The 24009-nt window shown below is 47.1% G+C and overlaps 1 protein-coding gene and 1 non-coding gene across 2 annotated transcripts; one reads left to right on the forward strand and one right to left on the reverse strand.

Moving 5' to 3' along the window:
• Positions 1 to 1854: 1854 nt before the first annotated feature.
• On the reverse strand, positions 1855 to 1927 carry trnar-ccu (transfer RNA arginine (anticodon CCU)). Its single transcript has one exon. It is a non-coding gene; the product is annotated as a tRNA-Arg (tRNA).
• Positions 1928 to 5143: 3216 nt separating this feature from the next.
• On the forward strand, positions 5144 to 21698 carry mcoln1a (mucolipin TRP cation channel 1a). The gene is made up of 13 exons (XM_064324085.1): positions 5144 to 5491; positions 12540 to 12781; positions 13019 to 13186; positions 13478 to 13634; positions 14203 to 14284; positions 14423 to 14519; positions 14822 to 14921; positions 15595 to 15701; positions 15904 to 16053; positions 17913 to 18035; positions 18396 to 18602; positions 18971 to 19101; positions 19326 to 21698. Exons 1-13 carry the CDS (start codon positions 5449 to 5451, stop codon positions 19360 to 19362), a joined length of 1644 nt encoding a protein of 547 aa, XP_064180155.1. The 5' UTR covers positions 5144 to 5448; the 3' UTR covers positions 19363 to 21698.
• Positions 21699 to 24009: the final 2311 nt, after the last annotated feature.

A 24009-nucleotide genomic window follows, 5' to 3' on the forward strand; every position in this document is an offset into this window, starting at 1 on the left:
TCGCTTTATCACCCTTCATTTTCTGCCCCCCTTCTTGCAGTGCAGGTAAAATCTCAGTGCAAACATCAGTGAGTTTGTGTGGTTTGGTTCATTCAACAATATTTTCAACTTCCTCATGTTTTGGCACAGAGTGAATCTGTCTGTACCTTTTTGCTACCTTGAGAGACTCCCTCTTTGTTTCAAACTATTGTGAAAGTGAACATGCGTCTGCTTCTTCCTCTGCACTCTTGCTCTGTGTACCGATAAACCTGATTGGTCAAATGGCAAATGCATTCCTCAAGGCTTCAACCAAAGCTGAACAGTGGAAAAAAAAATTTGGAAAACGAATTGGGACTACTCCTTAAATACGGCTGGACAATGTAGGACACCAGCCGATTTTAATCGAGACAGTTAGCTCCAGATACCGTTTTTTTCAGTAGGTGCTCAGTTTAGTTTCCTGCCAAAGCAAGTTCACATCCTGTCAGGCAGATACGTGAGCTCTTTTAAAAAACCACTTCCTGTGTTGACATGTGAACTGAAACATTTTTAAAACGTCCGTTGACAGACTCCCAGGTTTTGGTTGTGAGTGTTGCCATTTGTCCATTTGTTCTTCCACAAAGCTTTGAAAATGTTGAAATAGACATTCAATGGATTAATGACAGGCATTAATCCATTGAAGGATATAGTTAATTCTTGACATTTATTTGTAATCTATTATCAATTACAAGGGTTTTGATCAATTCAGCAGCAAACTCAGTAATGTTCGTAAAGTTTTATAGACATGCATTTTGATCAACAGTCTAACCCTTTGTTAATGGATGTGCTTTAAAACCTTTCATTTCGCCGAGGTCCCTAACTTAGCTGCGTGTGAATTGAGTGAATTGGGAGCTGGACAATCGGGAGTAATGTTAAAAATCCACAGAGAGAGCTGATGTTGCTAACATTGATGCAATGGGATATGATTCAGAATGCCGCTGCCCGACTCATCTACAACCTTCCCAAATTCTCCCATGTCACTCCTCTGCTGCGATCACTCCACTGGCTACCGGTCGCTGCCAGGATCCAGTTTAAAGCACTGACCCTTGCCTACACTGCTGCCAACAGGACAGCCCCCATCTACTTGCAGGACATGACTCGATTCTATGTGCCTGCTCGATCACTCCACTCTGCGGCAGCAGGACGCCTTGTAACCCCTCCCACCCGCCCAAAGGGATCACAGAGCTTCTCCACCCTAGCTCCCCAGTGGTGGAACGAACTCCCCGTCCCCCTCCGAACCTCCCCCTCACTACCCATCTTCCGCCGTGGCCTGAAGACTCATCTCTTCAGACTATACCTAGACTAACCACCACCACGCTGTCTATTTCACTCTAAATCCCCCGCCCCCTTTTCATGACACTTGTTACATGTTGCCCCATCCCAACACTTTTTGGTAATTTGTATTTGTCCTAATACTGTAGCTTATTCTTCTGCCTAGTTGGCTTTGCAGAGGTTAGGTCTGAATAGTGTTCACTGTGTGAACTAAACTGTGTTCTTGGCTAGAAATAGCTGTACAAAATAAGTATTGTACCTTACTGAACCTGTGTTTAGCAGTTGTCTATGACCATGAAATGCACTTTTTGTACGTCACTTTGGATAAAAGCGTCTGCCAAATAAATGTAATGTAATGTAATGTAATACGCTCCACAGTATTATTTGAGTTATACCAATGACCCAAAGGGGCATGTGTAGCCTGTCACAGTACAGCCAAAACCCTCAGTCAACAGTCATGGATTTTTTGAAGGATCACATGGACCTAAAGGACCTAGCATGCACAAAGAAAACCACAAATGCTTTCTCTGCAGCTCAGTGCTTTATTGAGGACAGGGCTGTACTTCTCACCCCAGATGGGACTCAAACCCACAATCCCTGGCTTAGGAGGCCAGTGCCTTGTCCATTAGGCCACTGAGGCACAGTAATGCACCTGTGAGATATTAAAAAAAGGTAAAGTCTATCATTGAAAGGCTGGATACAATAAATGAGTAGATTTAGCATTCTTTCAATCTGAGTAAATAAAAATAGGACCTTTAATCATAGCAGAGGACGGTTTTAAACCACCGTCCAGCTTCCGCCGTGCCACTCTGCTACAAGCTGTGAATGACATCATTGCTAGCTAACGCTAAACTCGCTCAAACTTGCAAAAGCAAAACTCTAATGCGGTGGATCCCAAACTCTTATGGCCCAAGGCACCCCTGCAAATAGTTTCCCCTTTCCACAGCACCCCAAAATGACATTGCACAGACTTTGCAACGTGTATGAAGTGTTGCAGTTTGGAACATCTTAAAGATCCTATATTTACATAATATTAGGCATAATATTTGCATTATGAGCTTACAAAGGCTTACAAAAAATCAGTTGAGCTTTTATATGACCCATTATGAATTGAAATCAGCTTTTAAATTCACAGTAATCATTATGTATTAGTTTTATCATATCCTTTTTCATTTTTAACATAAATTTCAAGGCACCAGGGCTGTCAACTTTAGCATGAAATTGAGTTAAAATTAAACCTTCTAAAATTAACATGAATTTGAATATATTTGAATATAATTTGTATATGTACATTGTCAGGTGGAATATGCATAACATGCAGTACAGTTCACCTTGTATCTTTTATTGGCCTAAGCAATATTGGCCACAAGGGTGTAGTATAACACAAAAAGGACATTGACACATTGTTCGAAATATTATGTTTTTTTTCAGTTATGCAGTTGTTGGTCTCGACTGTATTAGAGCTGTTCATGCAACAGAGCAATTGTCTCGACTAAAAAAACTGACCATGAGTTTCAACAAATGAACCTTGGTCTGGGGCTTTATTGTGTGGACATGTGAAGTCGTTCGTGAATTCTGTCTGTTTACATGAGGTCAGAAGGTACAGAAGTTAATGTTCTACGGGGTTGCGAGTCTGCGGTCATTGTGGTTATTTCTGTAGGAAATCCTGAAAATGCCAAACTCTCAGTGCTGTACAGGCACGGGGCATGCCCCGCCAAGGCGTAACATACCTGCCATCCTAATGAAACGAATGGCGTTAAATGGGTATCAAAGTCTTACCGTTTCTCACAACCCCAGTTCCTCAAACATGGCAGTCTTTGATGCCAACATCAGGTGCTTCATGGGCAAGACTAGCATAACATGTCCTGTTTCTGCTAAACGCTATCTCAATGATCTGATATTGTAGCAACCGATCTAAAATATGAACTTTATAGTCTTGTGCTTTAAAGCTTTTCATTGCGGCAAGATCCCTAACATGATTGGGTGTGAATTGGGAGCTGGAAAATCTGGAGGAATGTTAAAGTTCTGCAGAGACAGCTGATGTTGTTAGTATTCATGCAACGGGGGACGCTTCACAGTATTACTTGTGTTATACCAAAAACAAATTCCCAAGAGGTATATACAGACTGATACAGCGTACCACTCTGTCAACAGTCATGTCATGGGTTTTTTTTTTTTAAAGGAGAATGAAGTCTCCCAACATGTGCAGAGAACGCATCAAATAGTGTGCCTGCTGCTCTGTCATCTCTAGACGATTCTGCTGAGCCTGGCACCCCAGCTGGGAATTGAGTCCACAATCCCTGGCTTAGGAGGCCAGTGCCTTATTCATTAGGCCACTGAGGCACAGGGTGTTTACCTGCTAAGAAAAAATTGGAGGCTTTATTAAAATAAAGTCCACCTTTAAAAGGTTGGATACAATAAATGAGCAAATTTAGCATTATTTAAAATGTGATTAAATAAAGCAAGACCAAAAAATCATAGCAGAGGATGGTTTCGATCCATCGACCTCTGGGTTATGGGCCCAGCACGCTTCCGCTGCGCCACTCTGCTACACGTTGAAAGTTCCGGTCTTTGTGCCTGAGCTTTTTCACCGTTGTGTGTGGCGTCGTTGCAAACGGATAATAATACTTAGCTACAGGCCTGTAAAACAAGCCCATGGCTGGACGAAGCCTGCATTAGTGGTCCGAGGTTTTTGGGACTACCTTGATGACATGTAACTGTCTGACTCATGACTGGGGCTGGATATTAAAACACGGTAACGCTGTGGCACCGGTTCTCATACGACTGGTACCTACCAGACCGACTCGCAACACAGATTTCACTGTTTCGTTTCAATGCCGTCTTCACTAACGATGTAGCCTACTCGTTCTGTCGACCATGTCAGTGACACCTGGTACCATTAGCAAGCTAGCCAACGCTAAACTCGCACAAAAGCAAAACTGCAAAACTTTGCAAAAGCAAAACTAATTGTCATAACTTCTTTATTTTAAACATAAATTTAAGGGGACCAGGGCTGTCAACTTTAGCATAAAATTGAGCGGCGAACTTCTGACATTAGTGCTCTCTTTTATCTCTGCATTCCTCTACAGTTAGGTTGTGCTTTAAGACTTTTCACTCCGGTGGGGTCCCTAACATGAATGGGTGTGAATAGAGTGAATTGGGAGCTGGACAATCGGGAGGAACGTTGAAGGTCAGCAGAGAGAGCTGATGTTGTTCGTATTCATGCACGCTCCACAGTATTACTTCATACCAAAGACAAATTCCCAAGGGTAATATACAGCCCTGTACAGTCTACCACACTGTCAACAGTCATGTCATGGGTTTTTCTATTTATTATTTTTTTAAATTGATACAGAAGCCTTCAAGCATGTCCAGAGAACCCATCAAATATCTTGTCAGCAGCTCAGTCATTTCCATAGGATAGTGCTGATTTACTCACCCTAGATGGGACTCAAACCCACAATACCTGGCAAAAGTTCATCTTTGAAAGGATACAATAAATGAGAAAATGTATTGTATCAAACCTTGCTTTAAATGCAAGCACAAACGCTCATAAACAGGGTCAAATTGGCATAACAATTTCTGACTAAAGTAAAAAAAAGTAACATCACTGAATAGTCAGTGCACTTTCGAAACGATTTAATACCTTTATCTACTCAGATTTCGTATATTTACTCGTTAAATTATCTATTAAAGGGAGCCCAGATTCCAATTTTGTATTTATGTTTGTGTGGAACGCCCATTGTAATAACATTTCAGGCAGAAGTTTTACCTCCCCACTATTACCATAGAGCGTATATCATAGAGTTCAGTAACTTTTACAAGTGAATCCCAGTCGTTCTCGGCGGCGGCGCTGTGGTCGGCTCTCACGCAAGTCTACGGTCACACGGTACTAGTCACATGACTAGTGCGGGAAGTGGAGAGAAGATCATGTTATTCTGGCGATTGAGCCACACAAACTGTAGTTGTGTCTTGTCACTACATTTATACGGTACCTAGCTACCTAGCTAGCTTGTATTTAGGACAATGTTAAGATACGTCGCGCACAGAACTGATATATCCATTTTCGGATTTTATTAATTTTTAATGCTAGTGTAGGCTAACGGATCGTGTGCAATTCCTTTTGGTGGCTAATTAATTTATGTACTTTGAGCCGTCACCATGGCTACTTCTGATCATTATAATTGCAACCACGGCAGCTCAGGTAGGTTCTCTCCGATAAGTAACATTAACTAACCAACTGGTGTTTTCAGTTTTCTCCGTTCATTATGGTGATGTTTACTCAGAGTTATCGCTTTGCCTTATTTTGCTTGCCTTGTAGTTTTGTATTCCTTTATTGTGTGTGTAGTAGCTTGCTAACTGGCGAATGCAGTGGCATTAATTTGATGCTAGCGCCTTGAAGATTTGTGAAAGTACTGAGTTTCTGCCTGAATCGCGATGCAAGATTGTGTTGTGTTGTGTTGTTTTGTTCGCTTGCCTTTAGCTATGTGTTTTAGAATTTTTGTGGGTTTTCCTCAGAAATATTTTGTAGTGTAATTACAGTGTTTTGCTAACCGTGGCACGTCAAATAGGGTGAACATGACATTGGATTATAATTGACACAGCTGCGTTATCTAACTAGTTAGCTTAGCTAAATATTAACATATTGCATAGATACCTGGCTGTAACTAAATTTAGTTAGCTGATCCTTACTTCATGATCGGGTGGAGTAAATGAGTGACGTAGCTCATCTTTGTAGAAACTGATTTGTAGAGAGAAAGAAAAGAGAGGATCGGACTACCGGTATCACACGGGACGAGTAAAGAAGAACATTATTATAATGAGATGTAGACAGGGATTACTGCGTTACACTTCAAATGAAGCTCACGCGTGCCGAGTTTGTTAGGGGGACATCGCAACCAGTTCTGTGGGATTCCTCGTGTATGTGCTCCCGTCACCCTCTCCCAAACAATAAACTTTGCTCTGTATTCATTTAAATATGATCTAGGTGGACGGGAGCTGAAAAAAATATTGTGTTTCATCCTCTCCCCAATCCCACTAACGCCTTGTAAAGTATATAGGCACTTTGTTTCTCTTCCTGTCCTTCCTTTTCTTTTCTCACAAAAACCAGTATCAACCCTTCCCTTTAAACATCAAAGAGAACCCATTAAAAAGAAGTTGAAGTTGTCGTCTCGCGCTGTGGTTGCACGGACTTGTAGCTATAATACGCTTCCACAAACTCCCGCTGCCATCTGACTGGCTTTCACTTCCTTTTCTCTGTCTCTGGCCCGCAGACGCGCACTGCACATCTGGCTGCACAGAAGACGCTTTGTGAATTACACTATAGAATAGAAAGGCATTGGCACTCATGCTTACCACATGTGCTGTCCCAGTAAAGCCTCTTACGTTCCTTGGCCGTATGTGTCTGCTGGCCATGGGGTGCAGGTGCCCAGACAGTCGGTGTGTAAATATCGATAATTGGTTGTGCCCAGATGTGCACTTTATGGTCAAGTGTTTCCTGCTCGTTTTTTAATCTCAGGTCTGTACTTGTATGGCTGTCGTGTAAAATGTGGTCTGTGTTGTTTTAACCTTCGTATACCTGCCTGCAAAGCAAATTTCCCTCCGGGGACAATAAAAGTATTGATTGATTGATTGATTGATTGTATAACACAGGTTTTTGGTGACGACGAAGTTTCTCCACTCTTCAAGAATTGAACAATCAGGATGTTGTCAAGGGGGTTCGCTACTAAATACTACCAATACTAAATCCCTTCTGGGGCTATTTTTAATAGCCGACGTTAGCGAGCACTCTTGCAAAACTGGTGTTGTGCGACGCAAGGCCGTTCCAGTGACTTCCTCTCAGTTTCGCTCGCCTTTGGCATCCCGATTGTCAGTATCTGAGATCGACGATGTGATAGGGAAGTGTTTTCGGAGTGGTTAGAAAGTAGAAACTGTGTTTATCTGTCTCGCGCCCTCTCGTTCCGTTGCTGATCGCCACGTTTCGGCGAGGTGAAAAATGGGAGGACGTCGGAGATAAGAGGGGACCGCGCGAGAGGCGTGCGCTGTCGCGCTGCGGTGGGGTTGGGGCCGCCCGTGAGTGTGTGGGTGGCCCATTTCGGAAGAACAGAGCCGAGATGTGAGCTCCGATAGGGCCCCGTGCCGCCGGCGACCGAGCGAGCCGCGAGTCCAGAAGGCCCTGTCCCGTGCCGGGCCACTGCTTATGGGCGAGCCAGCCGGAACGGCAACATTTTTCTGGGTCTTTATTCAGATTTGATTGACTTTATCTCGGCGTTTCAGACATGGCGGCTCTCAAATGATCTTATCGGTCGTGTTTATGTATATGTTTTTCGAGCGGTGTGTCACCCATCGACTAGACACATTTCCCCGATTAGTGATCTCCTTGTTGCTCTGTGTGGATCCCGTTCCTTTTTTTCTGACAAGAAATGTTTGTCAACACTGGGGAATCTTTCACGGAGGTTGTTTTTGAACTTTTAATAGGGGGCAGACCAGCGTTCTGCACATGAAGTGACACTGAAACGTGTTAAAACATGAGAGAAGAGGTCTCGCTAAAAAAAACTGCCCGTTTATTGCCCCTCACTGTGACACTAAAGAATAAAACTGAAACATACCACAATATTACAAAATTTATATTACAAATACCATTAATATTACAAAAAATTATTATTATTATTGCCCCACACACCCACCCCCCACCCCCCACCACACACACACAACACTGCACACCTGTACTCATATTTGCGTTTTCATTCTCTTATCTCTCATCACTATTTTTTTTGTTTGTTTGTTTCTCCACCGAAATGCTAAAAAGGTAATCTCGCAATCCCCCTGGCAGGTCTTTGCAAAATGCTTTCCTCATGACAAAATCAAGATACTGCACATGCACAGCGACAGCGTCTTGGTTCCCCTCAGTTCTCCTTTCTGAACGGTTGCGTGATGAACTTGAGTTGACACTGATAGATAGATAGATAGATAGATAGGTAGATATAGGCTACTTTATTGAACCCCGTGGGGTAATTTGTCCTCTGCATTTTGACCCATCCTAGTTACTTAGAAGCAGTGGGCAGCCACAGTGCTGCGCCCGGGGTACCAACTCCAGTTCTGAGGCCAGTGCCTTGGTCAAGGGCAACTGCAGGAGCGCACCTAACTGCTCGCTGTGACTTCTTTTCCCACCCTCAGTTCCTTCTCACCTTTGATCACTTTTTAAATTTGCCCCTTGTAAATCTAACTGAAGTGCGTTCATTTGAAAGGTAGGGCACGTACCTGTGTGTGTGCGCAACTGGGCGTGGAGTCCTCAGTGTCTGAACCTGTTGTCTTTCTAATTCCTTCTAATTACTTCTCGCTAGGGTTTTCGACACACTTGTTCCTGGTTGTGGTTGTACACTTTGTTGTACGTCGCTCTGGATAAGAGCGTCTGCAGAATGCCTGTAATGTAATGTAATGAATGAAATCTGGCGACATAGCTCAGGAGGTAAGAGCGTTTGTCTGGCAGTCGGAGGGTTGCCGGTTCGATCCCCGCCCTGGGCTTGTCGAAGTGTCCCTGAGCAAGACACCTAACCCCTAACTGCTCTGGTGAATGAGAGGCATCAATTGTAAAAGCGCTTTGGATAAAAGCGCTATATAAATGCAGTCCATTTACCATTTACCAAATCTGTGTTGGACACTTTCATCTGCAGGGTCTTTGGCCATGTTTGACATCCAGACATCCATCCTTGTGTTCAGAATGGCCATCACACGTGTGAAGCCGCAGAGTATGTCTAACCCGTGCAGGAGCTGATGGTCTCTGGTTTTTTTCCCACTAGCAGCTATTGGCGAGGGAACTAATGAGAACTCCTAACCAGAAACTAATGTACACGGCCCCTGTTTTTCCAAGAAGATCTGTCAGTCAACCAGCCGGTCTTTTTTATTTCTAAGTGCCATTTACAAACGTGTTGTCACGCAGCACCTGACAATACATAACCGAGCCGGTTTGGGAAGACTGGAACATTATTTCATGGCTTCCCAAAAGGCAATCCAGCCCGTGCTCCCGGGCTGCTCGTCTTGTTGAGGTGCTGCTCACCTGTGTGGATCAGTGCCAAAGACCGGGATCAGATCTGGCTGCAGTGTTGCCCAGGGAAGGAAGGGTTTCTGTTGGGCAGGCGATAGCATCTCGGGTGCCACCAGCACCAAGGCAGCTGTAACAACCCTGCTGGCTGGCAGGACGGAGTGTGGCACAGTGGATAAGGAACTGCGCTTGTAACCGAAAGGTCGCAGGTTCGATTCCCGGGTAAGGACACTGCCGTTGTACCCTTGGGCAAGGTACTTAACCTGCATTGCTCCAGTATATATCCAGCTGTATAAATGGATGTGAAGTGCTATGTAAAAAAAAGTTGTGTAAGTCGCTCTGGATAAGAGCGTCTGCTAAATGCCTGTAATGTAATGGCTGATTGGGCGCCTGCAGTTTTGTCTGTTGAGCTGCTCGTGTCTGTCGCGTTTCTTCCTCTCACTGCGGTCTGTGCAGGCCTGGCTTGCGAGCGTCGGCTTGATCAGAAGCAGTGGCTGACACAGCGTGTTTTGAGGGGAAAGAGTGTGATCGTGTGACTTCTCCTAAATCTATAGCAAAGGTTGCGCTGGACATTGCAGTGTCGAGTGTGTTTGGGTGCTCCCTAGGTGAGGAATAAGGACAATTTTTTTCTCCACAATTTCCGGACAAAATAAAAAATGTGAATAAGCAGTCTGTTCTCGTCGCTATCTGGTGGGATTCCCAAACACAAAACAAAGTGGCTATTCAAGCTTAAGAACCTGCTAGACGAACATTCCTCAGCGGCTTTAGGTCAGGAGTTGGGTTGCGTGTCATTCCCTCCAAAATCCAGGTCACTGGCGTAGGACAGTCCAGGGGCATGGGAGAGGCAAAAAGAGAAACGAGAACTTTGGTCCCTGGTCCTTGATCCCTCCCATTGAAAAGTCGACATGAAAACTGAGAGTCAGACACGAATGTCCGAGCTGAATTAGGTCGTTGGGTAGTTTAAGAATCGTACTTTTTTGGAACGTGTTTACTCGTGAGGAGATCAGCCCAGTCAGGTCAGTTGCCTTGGTATTTCCAAAGTGAGTCACCCTCGAGCTACGTCGTTTTTCACAACTTTACTGCCTAGCCAGATAAGTGACTGCGAGAGTCGACATTGGACTTGCTTCTGTTCCAAAGGATTGTTAACTATGTTACTGTGTTACAGCTTGTAGCCCCACCGGCCCACATGTCTCATGCGTTTGAGCTGGCCTTGAGGCCGGAGAGCTGGGCCTCACTTGGTAGTTCCATTCCACCCTGCTGTGCAAAAAGGTACTGGCCCCGCTAGTATGAATTCTCAGGAGACTGAGCAGTGGAACTAGCTGTACAGTACATTCTGTACCACACAGAGGAGGGGACGGACTGATCCTGTGCCTGCAGCTGTTCGCCGTCTCCGCTCATGAAGAACGAACAAAAAACCCAGGAAACCATTAACACAAATTACATTTCGAAAGGAAGAGATTGACATGAGAGAAAGTGCAGTGTACGTGCAGTACGGGGATCTGAAATGTGTTGAAGGTGAACATAGGTCAACCGGCTGACAGCACACACTGAACAGTGCACATCGAAACCACAGGGATAATGTGATGGAGGAGAAGAGAATCACTCCTGCTCATCTTTAGCTGTCGGCCATTGTTTTTCTTCTGAAAACGGTGAGGATATGGTGGGCGGTTTCGGGGAGAGCGAGCTTTCGGGCTTCGACGTGAACGCCGGGGTTTTGACAACCCCGTCAAACTAGTGCGGGACTCCCAGACATCCGAAGAATTTCTCCGCGAGGCGCGTCGTTGTCGTTCGCGCACTTGCTTTTTACGCTGAAGGCGTGAAGCGGAGACGATCTCTGTGAGCCCCGGAGGCAGAAGGCGACGGAGAGAGTCTCGAAGGCTTCATTCCGTGTGTCGCTGTTTACAGTTTAGGAATTCCTCCTGTCGCCTGCGTAATTAAACGCGAGTTAAAGACGTGGGTGGGAGCTGGTTCCTGAGGGCTGGACGTGTCACTTCCTGCCTGAGAAGACACAGGCTGTGTGTGCTGAAGCGTGTAGGCTAGCGCGTGAAAAATCATCTGTCCTTGGTTGCAGCACTCACCACACAGACTTCCCGAATATTTCCGGAAACGTTGGCACGAGAACTGGAGCTTCGTGAGATGGGTTTCCTCGGACACGTGGCCGCACACAGGCCTAAGATCACCGAGCTCAAGGCCAAGCGTTGGCTGGAGTGGTGTAAAACACACCGCCATTGGACTCCTATGGAAACGTATTCTCTGATGATGTGATGAATCACGCTTCAGTATCTGGCAGTCAAGACGGACAATTCTGGGTTTCGCGGAATGCATAATGCCAACTGTACTGGCCCAAATAGTGCCGACTGTAAAGTTTGGTGGAAGGGGAATAATGGTCTGGGGCTGTCTTTCATGGTTTGGGCTAGGCCCCTTAGTTCCAGTGAAGGGAAATCTTAATGCTACGGCATACAGTGACATTCGGGAGAGTTGTGCACTTCCAACTTTGTGGCAACAGTTTGGGGAAGTCCCTTTCCTGTTTCAGCGTGGCAATGCCCCCCGTGCACAAAGCAAAGTCCATTAAGAAGTGGTTTGCTGAGTTTGGTGAGGAAGAACTTGACTGGCCTGCTCAGAGCACTGAGCCATATTAATGCCCATGGTCTTGGAATGAGGTGTTCAAGAAGTACATATGGGTGTAATGTTCAGGAATCCACATACTTTTGGAAATGTAGTGTAGCATAGTAATCCTAGTTATATTTATACTAGTTGAGTTACATAATAGTTAAATCAACTAGCATGAGACCCAGATATATTTGCATATTAGCAATGATGGTAGTCAGAAGTGCTCTTAGACCACCTAGCCTCTGACGTATTTATCATGTGACCCCTTTCTCTCTGTCTGTCTCTCCCTCTCCCTCCCTCTCTCCCTCTCCCTCTCTCTTTCTCGCCCCCTTTCTCTCTCCCTCTCTCTTTGTCTCTGTGTCTCTTTGTCTGTCTCTGTCTATCGCTCTCTGTGTCTCTCTTTCGGTCTGTGTGTGTGTCTCTCTCTCTCTCTCCTCTCTCCTCCCCTCCCCCTCCCCACCCCTCCCTCTCTCCTTCCCTCTCCCTTTCTCCCTCCCTCCCCCTCTCCCTCTCTCCACCTGTCCCTCCCTCTCTCCCCACTCTCTCTCTCCCTCTGTCCTCCCTCCCCTCCTCCCTCTCCCCCTCTCTCTCCCTCTCTCAGAGAAGGAGCACTTGCTCACATCGGTGGCTCGCTATGGCTCCAGCGAGCCCGGCGGGGAGCGCGGCAGCCCCAGGCCGAGCCCGGGCGGCGGCTGGCTGGGCGCTCAGCTGGAGGAAGAGGAAGAGCTGCGGCTCAAGCTCAAGTACTTCTTCATGAGCCCCTGCGACAAGTTCCACGCCAAGGGCCGCAAGCCCTTCAAACTGGGCCTGCAGATGCTCAAGATCGTCATCGTCACCGTGCAGGTGAGCGCTGTCCCACAATGCACTGCGCCGCGCCGCGCCGCACCCGTGCGCAGCTCAGGGATTATTCCCTCCTGCGGGGCCAACTGAATAAGCCTGTAGAACAAGTACAGACATCCACGTGTTCACACTGACAATGGTAGCGTTAATGAAATGTACTGGCAAAGCAAATGTTACTCCATTTGAGCTGTGGGCCACGTTGAACTTAGCCCCCCTAACGCCCTGACTGTTCTCCTTAAGCTGGTGCTGTTTGGACTGAGCAACCAGATGGTGGTCACATTCAAGGAGGAAAACACAGCCACTTTCAAGCACCTCTTCCTCAAAGACTACGAAGACGGGTCGGACGACTCGCTCGCCGTGTACACGCAGGACGACGTCTATGCCCACATCCACTACGCCGTAGAGCAGGTACCGCACTGCGGTTCTCCCCTGTTACTCTAACCTGCTCGCTTACAGCGCAGGTTGCTGTTTCTGTAAAACAGAACACAGTCTCACTCGTCTGTTTCTTTTGACACCAAACCTTTTTTTTTTTACTTTTCGTCCCTCACTTTCCCCCTTGCTTTTCCATCTTTTACTCATACTGCTTAAACCTATCGTGTGGCCTCTCCTCACCATGGTGTTCCCTTACTCCTTCTCTCCCTCCCTCCCTCCCTTCCTCTCTCTCTCTCTCTCTCTGGTCCTGCTGTTCTCTCCCCTCAGTACCTGGCGCTGCCGGAGACCACCGTGGGGCGCTACGCGTACGTGTTTGGGGTCGGGGTGAACGACAGCGCCCTCTCCCTGTGCCAGCAGTACTTCAAGAGGGGCCGCATTGACCCGGCCAACGACACCTTCAACATCGACCCTCACGTTGTCACGGGTAACCGCACCAGCGCGTCACCGCGTCCGCTCCGATCGTGATGTCATTGTATACCGTGAGCGCTTCCGAGAAAGGGGCTGTTGCAAGCGCAATATTTCTGCGCATTATGCAAAAATGGTGAAGACACAGATTGTGATTTATTCAACTTGGACTCACCCAGCTGCATTTCTCAAGCCCTGCGCATATGATAGGGAGAGAAGAAACTGCCCTTTGTGAAGTAAACTAGCCTGTTCCCATCCCAGGTTTTGTTCACACGGTCACAAGGGCTAATTTTCCCTCCTGTTTGCAATAAAAAAGAATAACATCTGCAGAAAATCTAAGTAAAAGCATCATCTGATCTGAGTAAAGCTTCCTTAACTGAACCCAAATAAGGGGAAGCAAGACTGTGAAAAATAGGGAAATGACTTGGTGAACTTGGTTTGTACGGTGGAAATTGCTTTTCTCTGTAAACTCCTTGGTGTAGAAGTGGCAGAAGGAAAATGCCAGTATGTCGTATGTAGTCATGAGTTAATCTGCAGCATGGCCTTAATTTGCCTCACTGTCTCTCTCTCTCTCTCCCTCTCTCCAGACTGTATTGGAGTAAACCCCTTAGCCATCCACCCATCATCCTATGGCAGAGACTACAGGAACTTCACCCTGAAATTCCACAAGTGAGTGCGTTGCCCTGCATTTGAGTTTTTGTTTGACAGTGCTGATAGAGGCATCATCCTGATCAGATATCCTATCTCCCTGCTGCACGCACCACCGACGCCTCCTCTCTCTCCCCCCCCCCCCACCTCCTCTCTCAGGCTCATCAATGTGACCATCGGGTTCCAGCTGAAGGCCATAAACATCCAGACCATAATAAACAACGAGGTCCCCGACTGCTACACCTTCGCCATCACGGTGAGCCCCCGCGTCCGCGTTTCGCCCGCCCGTCTTTGACGGTCCGTCCTCCGGCCCGCGCCGACGAGAAGCCGGCAGGAAGCCGACGGGAAGCCGCCCACCACGGTCCAGCCTGCTGTAGCTTCGCTCTCGCCGCTGAAGCTGACCCCGGCCGCCGAGCGCTCACACTGACCGCACGGAGTTCAGAGTTCACAGGCTCCAGCGCTGGCTAGCGTTAGCGGCAGGCCTGTGATGAAGCTGTGAAACGGCTCAGTGTTCAGAGTCTCTTTCTTTTTTTAATTAATTTATTTATTTATTCGCAGATTGTTCTGGATAACAAGGCTCACAGCGGCAAAGTGAAGATCAGCCTGGACAACCAGGCCTCCATCAAGGAGTGCAAAGACCCCAACGTGTCTGGACATGGTACGGGTGAGGAAGAGAGTGGGGCGGGGAGCAGGGGGTGGGGGTTTGGGGAAAATAGGGTGGCAGCGTTACATACTTGTTTGGGGACTGAGTAACAGCTACAGAAGTGGACTGTGAAGAATGCAAGCTGTACTGTAGTAAAACATCTCTACATGCACTAGGGCATGTGGTCATTGAGTCTTTTAACGTTAGACTCCCTCACTCAGGCTATAAGTCACCCTGGATAAGTTTGCCTGTAAAATGCATTAAATATGAATGTAAAATGAGAGATGAGTGGAACAAGACAGAGGCGTGGGATATGGTAGAGGAGTTCATCTAAAAAGCTATTAGAAATCTTTTCATAGTTGAGTTGTACTTGCCGTTTCTTATGCCATTCTGCCTGTAATCTTTTCTCTTCCGCTGCTCTTAATCCTGGTTATAGATGTATGATAGTCTGCATGCATTCAGGATCTGGACTTTGGCTCTCTAAGGTTAGCGTAGTTAACTTGCGCTGCTGCTGTGGTGATGTCGGCACACACAGTCACAGGTCTGCGAATGGTGTCAGCCACGTCTGCTACTATTGTCATGTGACCTACCTCGCTCGCTGTCTTTTCCCCTTGCTGGTTCTGACCACACGCTTTGCTCCTCCGTGCTGTACGCACGTTTCACACCCCCCCCCCTTCCCCCCCCGCAGCGGAAAACTACACGCGGCTGGCGTTTGACGGCGTTGTAGCGGTGGTGTGCTCGCTGTCCCTCCTGCTGTGTGGCCGCTCCATCCTCCGGGGAGTCATGTTACAGCATGTAAGATTTGTACAGAGCGCAGTGAATGCACATTAGAGTTTGTTTCTCAACACATATGCACAGTACAAATGCTTTATTGCATTGTTTCACTGATACTGACACAAAGCTAAACGATTCAGCCAAATTACACATTTCCTTCTCTGATATCCATGTCCCCAATTTCTCTCTCTCTCTCTCTCTCCCTCTCTCCCTCTCTCTCCAGGAGTATGTCCAGTACTTCAGGAACACGTTGGGGCGCAGTGTGAGCTGGGGAGACAGGTTGGAGTTCATCAATGGCTGGTACATCCTGCTCATCATCAGCGACATCTTCACCATCACCGGCAGCTTCATCAAGATCGGCATCGAGTCCAAGGTGACTGCCTCCCCTCCCTCCCCCCCCACGCCTCGCTTGTGTAGTCCAGGCAAGCAACAGCATGGCACAAGCAGCAAGGGAAGAGATTTCCCTGTGATTTCCCTGTGATTTCCCTGTGACCCGAGCACTCGGCTCATGGGAAATCACAGGACCGACGCTTCCCTGGCTGCTTGTGCCATGTTGCTGCTTGCCTAGACTCTGTATGTCAGCGTGACCGGGGAGTCGTCATGGTTACTGTCCCTCCAGGTGCATCCTTCTCTCAGCCTGGTCTCTCTCTCTCTCACGGCTCTCTTCCTAGCAAGAGAAAGCGAACAAATCCCTTTCTCTTTTATTATACAGCATTGATGCGAATCTATGTGAATCATAAGGCATCAAAAGCTAATTTGATATTGGGTAGACTGATGGCTCCTAATTGTAAAGGTCTTTCCCTTGCGTACACAAAGCAGCTTATGTAACTCCTTGCGTGATGCACGCACTGTCACGCTGTATTGACAGCTGGCGTGTAGAGGTGTGGTGAGTCGGTCTGTCGCTCCCAGAATGCACTGTGGACAGATATCTTTCGCCATGGTCTGAAGACGCTTCACTTCAGACTGTATCTGGACTAGCTATCGCTACTCTGCAGGGCACTCCCCATCTAGCATTGCTCTTATGACTTGAATCCTTCTCATTTGTTCCTGTAGCACTTCATGTTATACTTGTATCTCTATCCAGCACTTATACTGCACTTTTATCATTGTTTTGATGTTGCAGCTCATACTCATGCCTCCTAGTTTGACTTACCATAACCTTCTGACCTAGCCTATAGCTTACTGTATGAACTGGACTTAATGTGTTCATGGCTATTGATAACAGTTACATAATGAGTGTTGTGCCTTATCGGACCTGTGTTTCGCAGTTGTTCCAGTGATCGTTGGTATGCACTTATTGTAAGTCACTGTGGATAAAAGCATCTGCACAAGTTCAGCAAAAGGGCACGTGCAAGATTTGTTTAGGTTCAAGTCAAAACATCAGGTTCAAGAGCACCTTGCTGTGTGCAATGAGAATCTCACCCCTCTCTCTTACAGCATGGAAGATGTATATATATAAGAATACTATATATAAGAATATATAGTATTTGTCTACATGTATGCCCAATCTAAATGCATTGTAGTAATGACCACGTAGTATATTAGAAATATTGTTCAGGAAGTGTATCGGATGTTTTCACTATGCAGAAGTTAAATTTAACATGCTGAGCAGCTAACACTTTCTCTCTTTCACACTCTCTCTCTCTCTCTCACACACACACACTCTCTCTCTCTCTCACACACACTCTCTCTCTCTCTCTCTCTTCTCTCTACAACTGCTCTCCTTGATTTCTGTCCTCTCCTCACCGTAAGAAATGGCTCTTATGATGTTTGTCAGGATCATGTGGGCACCTCCACCCTCTGGTGTGGGTGATCATCCCCACACCTCAGCTTCAGAAATACAATGTGGGTCTCTCACACACACACACCTGGAAATGTACAGTACACACATACACACACACGCACACACCTGGGAAAATGCACACAGGCATATACAGTACACACACACAGGAATATACAGTACATACACACACCTGGGAATGTATAGTACACACACACACACACCTGGGAATGTACAGTACACGCATATACACACAAATACCCCTGGGAAAATGCAGTACACACACACACCTGGAAATGAACAGTACACACAGGAACATACAAATACAAACACACACACACACACAAACAAAGCTCTGTGTTGTTCACCCTCTCTCTCTCTCTCTTTCTCTCTCTCTCTCTCTCTCTCTCTCTCTCTCTCTCTCTCCCTCCCTCCCTCCCCCTGGCTCGTAGATCCTGATCGTGACCCTCCGGGCTGCTTTCCCCAACGTGATCCGCTTCTGCTGCTGCGTGGCAGTGATCTACCTGGGCTACTGCTTCTGCGGCTGGATAGTACTGGGGCCGTACCACGTCAAGGTAGCGCTGCCAGCGCGTCGGGCACGCCCTGCCGTCGGGCACGCCCTGCCGTCGGGCGCGCTCCCCAAACGTTTCTCAGGCTGCGAAACGAACCGACAGAATCCCAAACTTATATATATATATATATATCACAATGTACTTTTGGGACAATTAAGTACCTCAGCATATAAGCAAAAAGACATGATTCTGAGGAAAGGAATGTCATGCGGGTGTCTTCTGTAAGCCGAAGGAGAGCCCACGCTAAGGGGACAGGTTGAAAGGGAAAAGGGTAATTGATGGAGAGAATGCCAAACTGAAAATGAGTGAAAAGATGAAAAGACCTCCTTCCCCCCCCCACTCCCCACTCCTCTCTGGTCCCAGTTCCGCTCGCTGTCCATGGTGTCGGAGTGCCTCTTCTCCCTGATCAACGGGGACGACATGTTCGTCACCTTCTCCGAGATGCAGGACAGCAGCACGCTGGTGTGGGTCTTCAGCCAGGTCTACCTCTACACCTTCATCTCCCTCTTCATCTACATGGTGCTCTCCCTCTTCATCGCCCTCATCACCGGAGCCTACGAGACCATCAAGGTGCGCGCTGATTCCACTTTAAAAATTACGATACCACAGAATTTACACATAAGCCTGAAGACATGCGGCATAATAATGGCTGCACGTAACATATTATTGAGGTTACCACTGAGCTCCCCCTTGTGGCGGTCAAGCGCTAATGCAAGTATACTGGAGACACCGCAGAAGAAAAAGGGTGGGAAAGGTGGGGATAGTGTTAAATTCTGAGAGTGAAGAAGGGAGGGAAACAAAAAGTGGAGGAGGGATAAGTATAGTAAAGGAAAACGGTTGGATGGGGAGATTCAAATCTTATGTTACCAGGGGAAATGGAAGACCAATTTTACCAGAACCGTTTATTCTGTCCCCCCTCCCCCCCCTCCCCCTCGCAGCAACAAACGCACGAGCCGTTACACATGACCGACCTGCACGCCTTCATCGCCGAGTGCACGGACACGCCCAGCTCCGGAAAGTTCCGCGGCCTGGAGACCTCGCCCTGCTCCTTCTTCTGCTGCTGTGACAGGTGAGGGGAACTGAGAACGTGGGGTGGGGTGGGGGGGGGGGGGGGGAGTTACACAGGACAGAGTAACACGGCTGAGACCACATCCTCAAACTGTGGTGCCTGTTGTTGCTGAGGGGGAGGCCATTTACTGTGTGAATAACCGTGTGTGAGTGACTACTCTTTTGATGTATTGTCGGTGAGGTGGTCTTTGGTTGAGAAAAACTTAACGACGTTTTACTTTCCAGAACTACTACGTACGAGGACGTCCTTTTGGTGAACTGACCGTGGAGTATGGCGCCGGTGCCCTCTACTGGTCATGGCACACTACTGCATACCACTCGGTACCTGAAGCTGTGGTTTGGAAGTGCGCACACAGACTGATGCGCACGCATTTTCTCCCATTTCATGCACTTCTAAAGCCTGATTGACACGACGATGGGCGGGGATTGGCTGGACTGGAATTCCATTGGAGGCGTGCCCTGTGACTTCAGCAACGTATAGCCTGGGCTGCGGAGTGGCCTGGTGTAATGTAGTAGAATCCTTGTCCCCCTCCGACACTTAATCCTATCATCTACTCGCTCCCTGTCACAAAGATGTCAGTATTTTATCAGAATGGGGCCATGTCGAGGATAGTGCCAAGTTCAAAAGAGCAGAGTCAGTGAAGAGCAACACCGGCATCAGGTACATCCGTTATGGAGTGCAGTGGGCCAATACTCTAGCCATTCATTTTTAACTTTTTATTTTGTTTGGGTCTCGTGTGTCTATACACGTATAGATTTTGTGTACGGTCTACACAGTGTAACAAACTAAACCTCTTTCCCGTACTGTATCAAAGTCATTTTTCTACCAGTTGAGGTAATTTTATTGTGTGAGAGGCGGCGTACGTAGGGGCCAGTTAACGTGATTCCTCTCAGCTCTCTGACGCATGGATGTTTTATTCTGAAACATGTGTGTGTATTTGTTTAATGAGCTGCATGCAGGGAATACAGGTTTCCCCCTGTCTTCAGGCGAGATGCCAGACGTTGTCCCATGACAACCCTTGCCCTGTGTCCTCTCTCCCGGCACAGATGCCTTAGGTTTCGGTGAATAAACAGAGGGCCCGAAGTGTGCGCAGGTTGAAACTGCTGCCAGTCAGAAAAAGGTGACGCTGCTAGCGATCGGTTCCACGCGGCGTGTAGAACGTACGTTCGGAATTCACGACTAAGCCTTATGGGCACACGCCGTTTTACAGGGAAAAAAGCAGGAAGGAAGTGACCGATGTTTCATTTTAAAGTGGGGCCGTCGTGTTTATGGGCAGGGTGAGTCAGGGTGCAGTGAACACACCCTCTCGCGCAGATCGGCTCAGCACTCTCCGTCTCTGAGAGACTGCAGCCCTGCGCGGAGAGAACGAACAAGCCTGCCTGACCCACTGACCCGGGAATCAGGAGACACACCACAACATGATGAAACAAGGTCATTTTTTTCCCCCCTTGAATGTTTTTTTTTTCCTCTTTTAAATAATTGAATTTATTGGATGACGGAGAGCGGTGGATCATATTTGACTAAGCTGAGGAGGAGGAGGGTCTGTGACTGCATGATAAAAACAGTCGTTATAATGATGAAGGAATAACGAGGATGCTCAGACAGAAAGGGGTCCACGATGTCTACCCAGAATGCCTATAACTTTATGTCTCTATGTCTTTAATGATGTCGACTTGAAAAACTCTAACTCATGATTGTTTATTGAAAAGCATTTTTTATTTATTTTTTCGTCTTTTTTATTTTATTTTTTTTAGTGTTTTTCCTGTTTTGTTTTTATTTTCGCAACAAACGCACAAACAAGAGTGTGATCTTCTCTGCGTACGCAGGACACTCATTCACTTTTCGGTACCTGGCACTTTTTTTTTTAAAGTGATTAATTTTATCATTGTATTAATCTTCCTGCAATAGCACGTAGCACACAGTTCGGGGGTAGACACAAGCATGCCAGCGGTCTGCCAAAAACGCTGCAGTGAGAGAGGACTGCCTCCGTTCCTCTCCTCCAGTGGAGAGACCCAGACTACGATTCAGCAGTCCGCACATCGCAGAACATTGCATCGTGGGACACGGCATGAGCTCGAGACTTCGGAGTGCTGCTTGACAGTCCCAGCTCTGCATTCCGTCAGCCCGCCTCCCTCTTCCGAAATGTTTTTTTGGGCCAGTTCATGTGGGCCAGTACCGCCCCCCCCGTGTCCTTGCCCGTCTGTTGCAGTCGTGCGTGTTGTACGGGTACGTCAAACGTTTCGGGAAGTGCAACTGCTGTTCCCCTTGAGGAGTGACCGTCTAAATCAAGTCACGGCCTTGTCTGTGTATACGGTGTAAATTATATACGTGGTTTATATTCAGAGGTATCGATGTGCTGTCTTGTCTTCGTTTGTGTCCTTTGGTTTAATGTTTTACAGTGTCTGTAATATGTACACAAGGACTCCAAAAAATGCAAGACGCTGTAAAACGTTTAACTGAATGAGCTCCAGTTTTCTGGCGTCAAGAAGCGTACGGAGCTGGAGTGGCCATCCAACCCTTTGAACCGATTCCTGTGCCGCGCTCTTCGAAAGATGTAAATCCTCTGATTAAAACACTAAACACTTTGTCTCTCTGAAGTCATGTGACTATATTTTTCTGAGCAAGAAAGAATGTTCTGACCAATGTTCTGGCGAGAGTAACTTCAGAGGGCCTTGCACTATTCGTTTGGCTAACGGCCTTATCCAGGCCAAATTTCACATCGCACAGTTGTACACCTTCGTGACTGCGTGTGTTCTGAGCACCACACAGAATGCAGCCAGTCTGTTCTCCATGGAGTGCTCTGAGTCACAGTCTAATTTAGGATGATGATAGCTGAAAGATGCACTTAGTTGTCTCTAAGGTGAGCCTATTCCGGTGCCTTGCCCTCTTCATAATCAACACCAAACAGCACAATACATTTTTTACGATCTCATAAAATAAAATTACAGTGTTTAATCAGAGACTACTGGGAGATTAATAACTCCTAATTTAATGAAAATGATTCTAGTTTACTGAGGCGGAAAACGTCCATAGCCCTCTTTACCTGTAATGACCTGAAACGGCCAGCAGGGAGAGATAGGGAGCTTTGGCAAAGGCAGGTGTCTGCCAATCAAAATGAGGGGAAAATGCCAGACTGCAAAGAGAGAGGATTAGGAGATTAAATAAAAGGAGACTGAATCTATTCAAAGAGAAATGCTATCCGCAGAGACATTGTTGTGTGGGTACACACAAAAGTACAGTCACAAAAATGCAACGCTGTGTACAGTATAAATGTAGAAGTTAATGTATTACTTTCAAAAGTATTCTGTACTTTGACACCAAGATAACATGACGCCTCAAACAATGTATTCAGTTACAGAAAAGCACATATTTGGCCAATGTGCACATCAAGAGTTGCTGACACAAACCCAGCACTGATTTATGCACATGTGCGGATACAAAAACGTACCCCCAAAACCAAAGACCTTCGACAAGACCGGTTCACGCACACAGGCGCGCCGTAAGCATCAAGACGAGACAGAAAAGTTTTTTGCGTCCCTCACTGCATTTGCTTCGTTGCGTGCCGCCTGGGCACCGCTCTGCGTTTCATCGGGAGCTTCCTTGTACTCTACGCCTAATAGGATCATGCATTATTTACGGCGGTACGGAGCCTGAGCGGTGCACTTAACTCGGCGCGGCAGCTTGGAGCGGCGCCACGCGTCCTTGGGTTTCAGACTGATAAGCAGCTGACGGACGCGCCGATCAGAACTGAAACATTATGTGCACGTGTGATATTGATTTTCGCTCCGGCATTATGTGTTCTTGCATCGTATTTTGTCTGTACGTGCTCTGCAGGGCAGTGCACACAGTATTCCGGTGGTGTGCACTGTGCAACAGTGTCAACTGAGTGTGCGTTGATGTGCATCTGCTACAACACCCGTTCTACTCAGCCTACTAGGTTTTACACATTTTACATGATACGGTTATAAGGTTTAAAACTGAAGAAGGTGACAGTATACACTATCATGGCACAAAATACTGTATACTGCCCAATATTATGTTGTAATGGGCCTGTGCATCATAATTTGCCATCTGTGTCAGTGTAAAATAGCATTTAGCTTAGGAAAGCATTATCTGAGCTGTGGAGTGTTAAAACCGTGCATACATATCAGCTTGATTATGGTGCAAATCTATGATTTTCTTGCGTTAAAAATGTGGGCTTTAATTCGCAAAGGCTGCTCCACGTCCCTGTGCACAGTCCGCAGAGACTTCCGTTTCAGACTCTCCAGCTGCGTTAATAACCAGAGGGGGAAAAAACAGGAGGCGTAAACAACAGGAGAGCTGAGAACTGCCCGGTCCCTTCCTGTCCCGGCTGCCAGGCCGTCTGTGTGCGAGGTTTCCTCTCATTGTGGCCTCTAATTGAAAATGGCCGCAGTACTTTGCAGCTAGCAGACCTCTGCCACTGTCATGGCTGGCCTCTCTCTTTTTTTTATCTTTCTGTCCTGACGTGTGTGTGTGTGTGTGTGTGTGTGTGTGTGTGTGTGTGTGTGTGTGTGTGTGTGCGTGTGTGCATGTGTGTGTGTGCGTGTGTATGTGTGTGTGCATGTGTGTGTGTGTGTGTGTTGCTGGAATGCGTGTGGATTGGCACGCATGTTTAAATAGGCTCCGTGCACGTGTAATTTGGGCACCGGCTGACTGAAATCTAAAAATCACGTTGTAATTCTAGAAGCTGAGGTAGCGGATGACTCCCACCCACGCCAGCAGGGTGGAGGTGCCCAGAGAAGGATTCCACAAACATCATAAGAAAGCTGGTTCTGTAGGGTATAGAGAGAGAGAGAGAGAGAGAGAGAGGCCCCGATCAGTGCAGCTGTTTGACGGGCAGGTTTTGAGGGGAGTGCTGTCCTGGAGCAAATGGACAGGACCACACTG

This window comes from Anguilla rostrata, chromosome 2 (genome assembly GCF_018555375.3).
Source record: "Anguilla rostrata isolate EN2019 chromosome 2, ASM1855537v3, whole genome shotgun sequence".
In the NCBI taxonomy this organism is placed as follows: Eukaryota; Metazoa; Chordata; class Actinopteri; order Anguilliformes; family Anguillidae; genus Anguilla; species Anguilla rostrata.

What these genes read in the sequence shown, in the direction of transcription:
- mcoln1a (XM_064324085.1), top strand. Translation starts at nt 5,449, where the DNA reads ATGGCTACTTCTGATCATTATAATTGCAACCACGGCAGCTCAG. An exon ending in TTGCAACCACGGCAGCTCAG is followed by an intron (nt 5,492 to 12,539) that starts GTAGGTTCTCTC and finishes TCCCTCTCTCAG; the next exon opens with AGAAGGAGCACTTGCTCACA. An exon ending in AGATCGGCATCGAGTCCAAG is followed by an intron (nt 16,054 to 17,912) that starts GTGACTGCCTCC and finishes CCTGGCTCGTAG; the next exon opens with ATCCTGATCGTGACCCTCCG.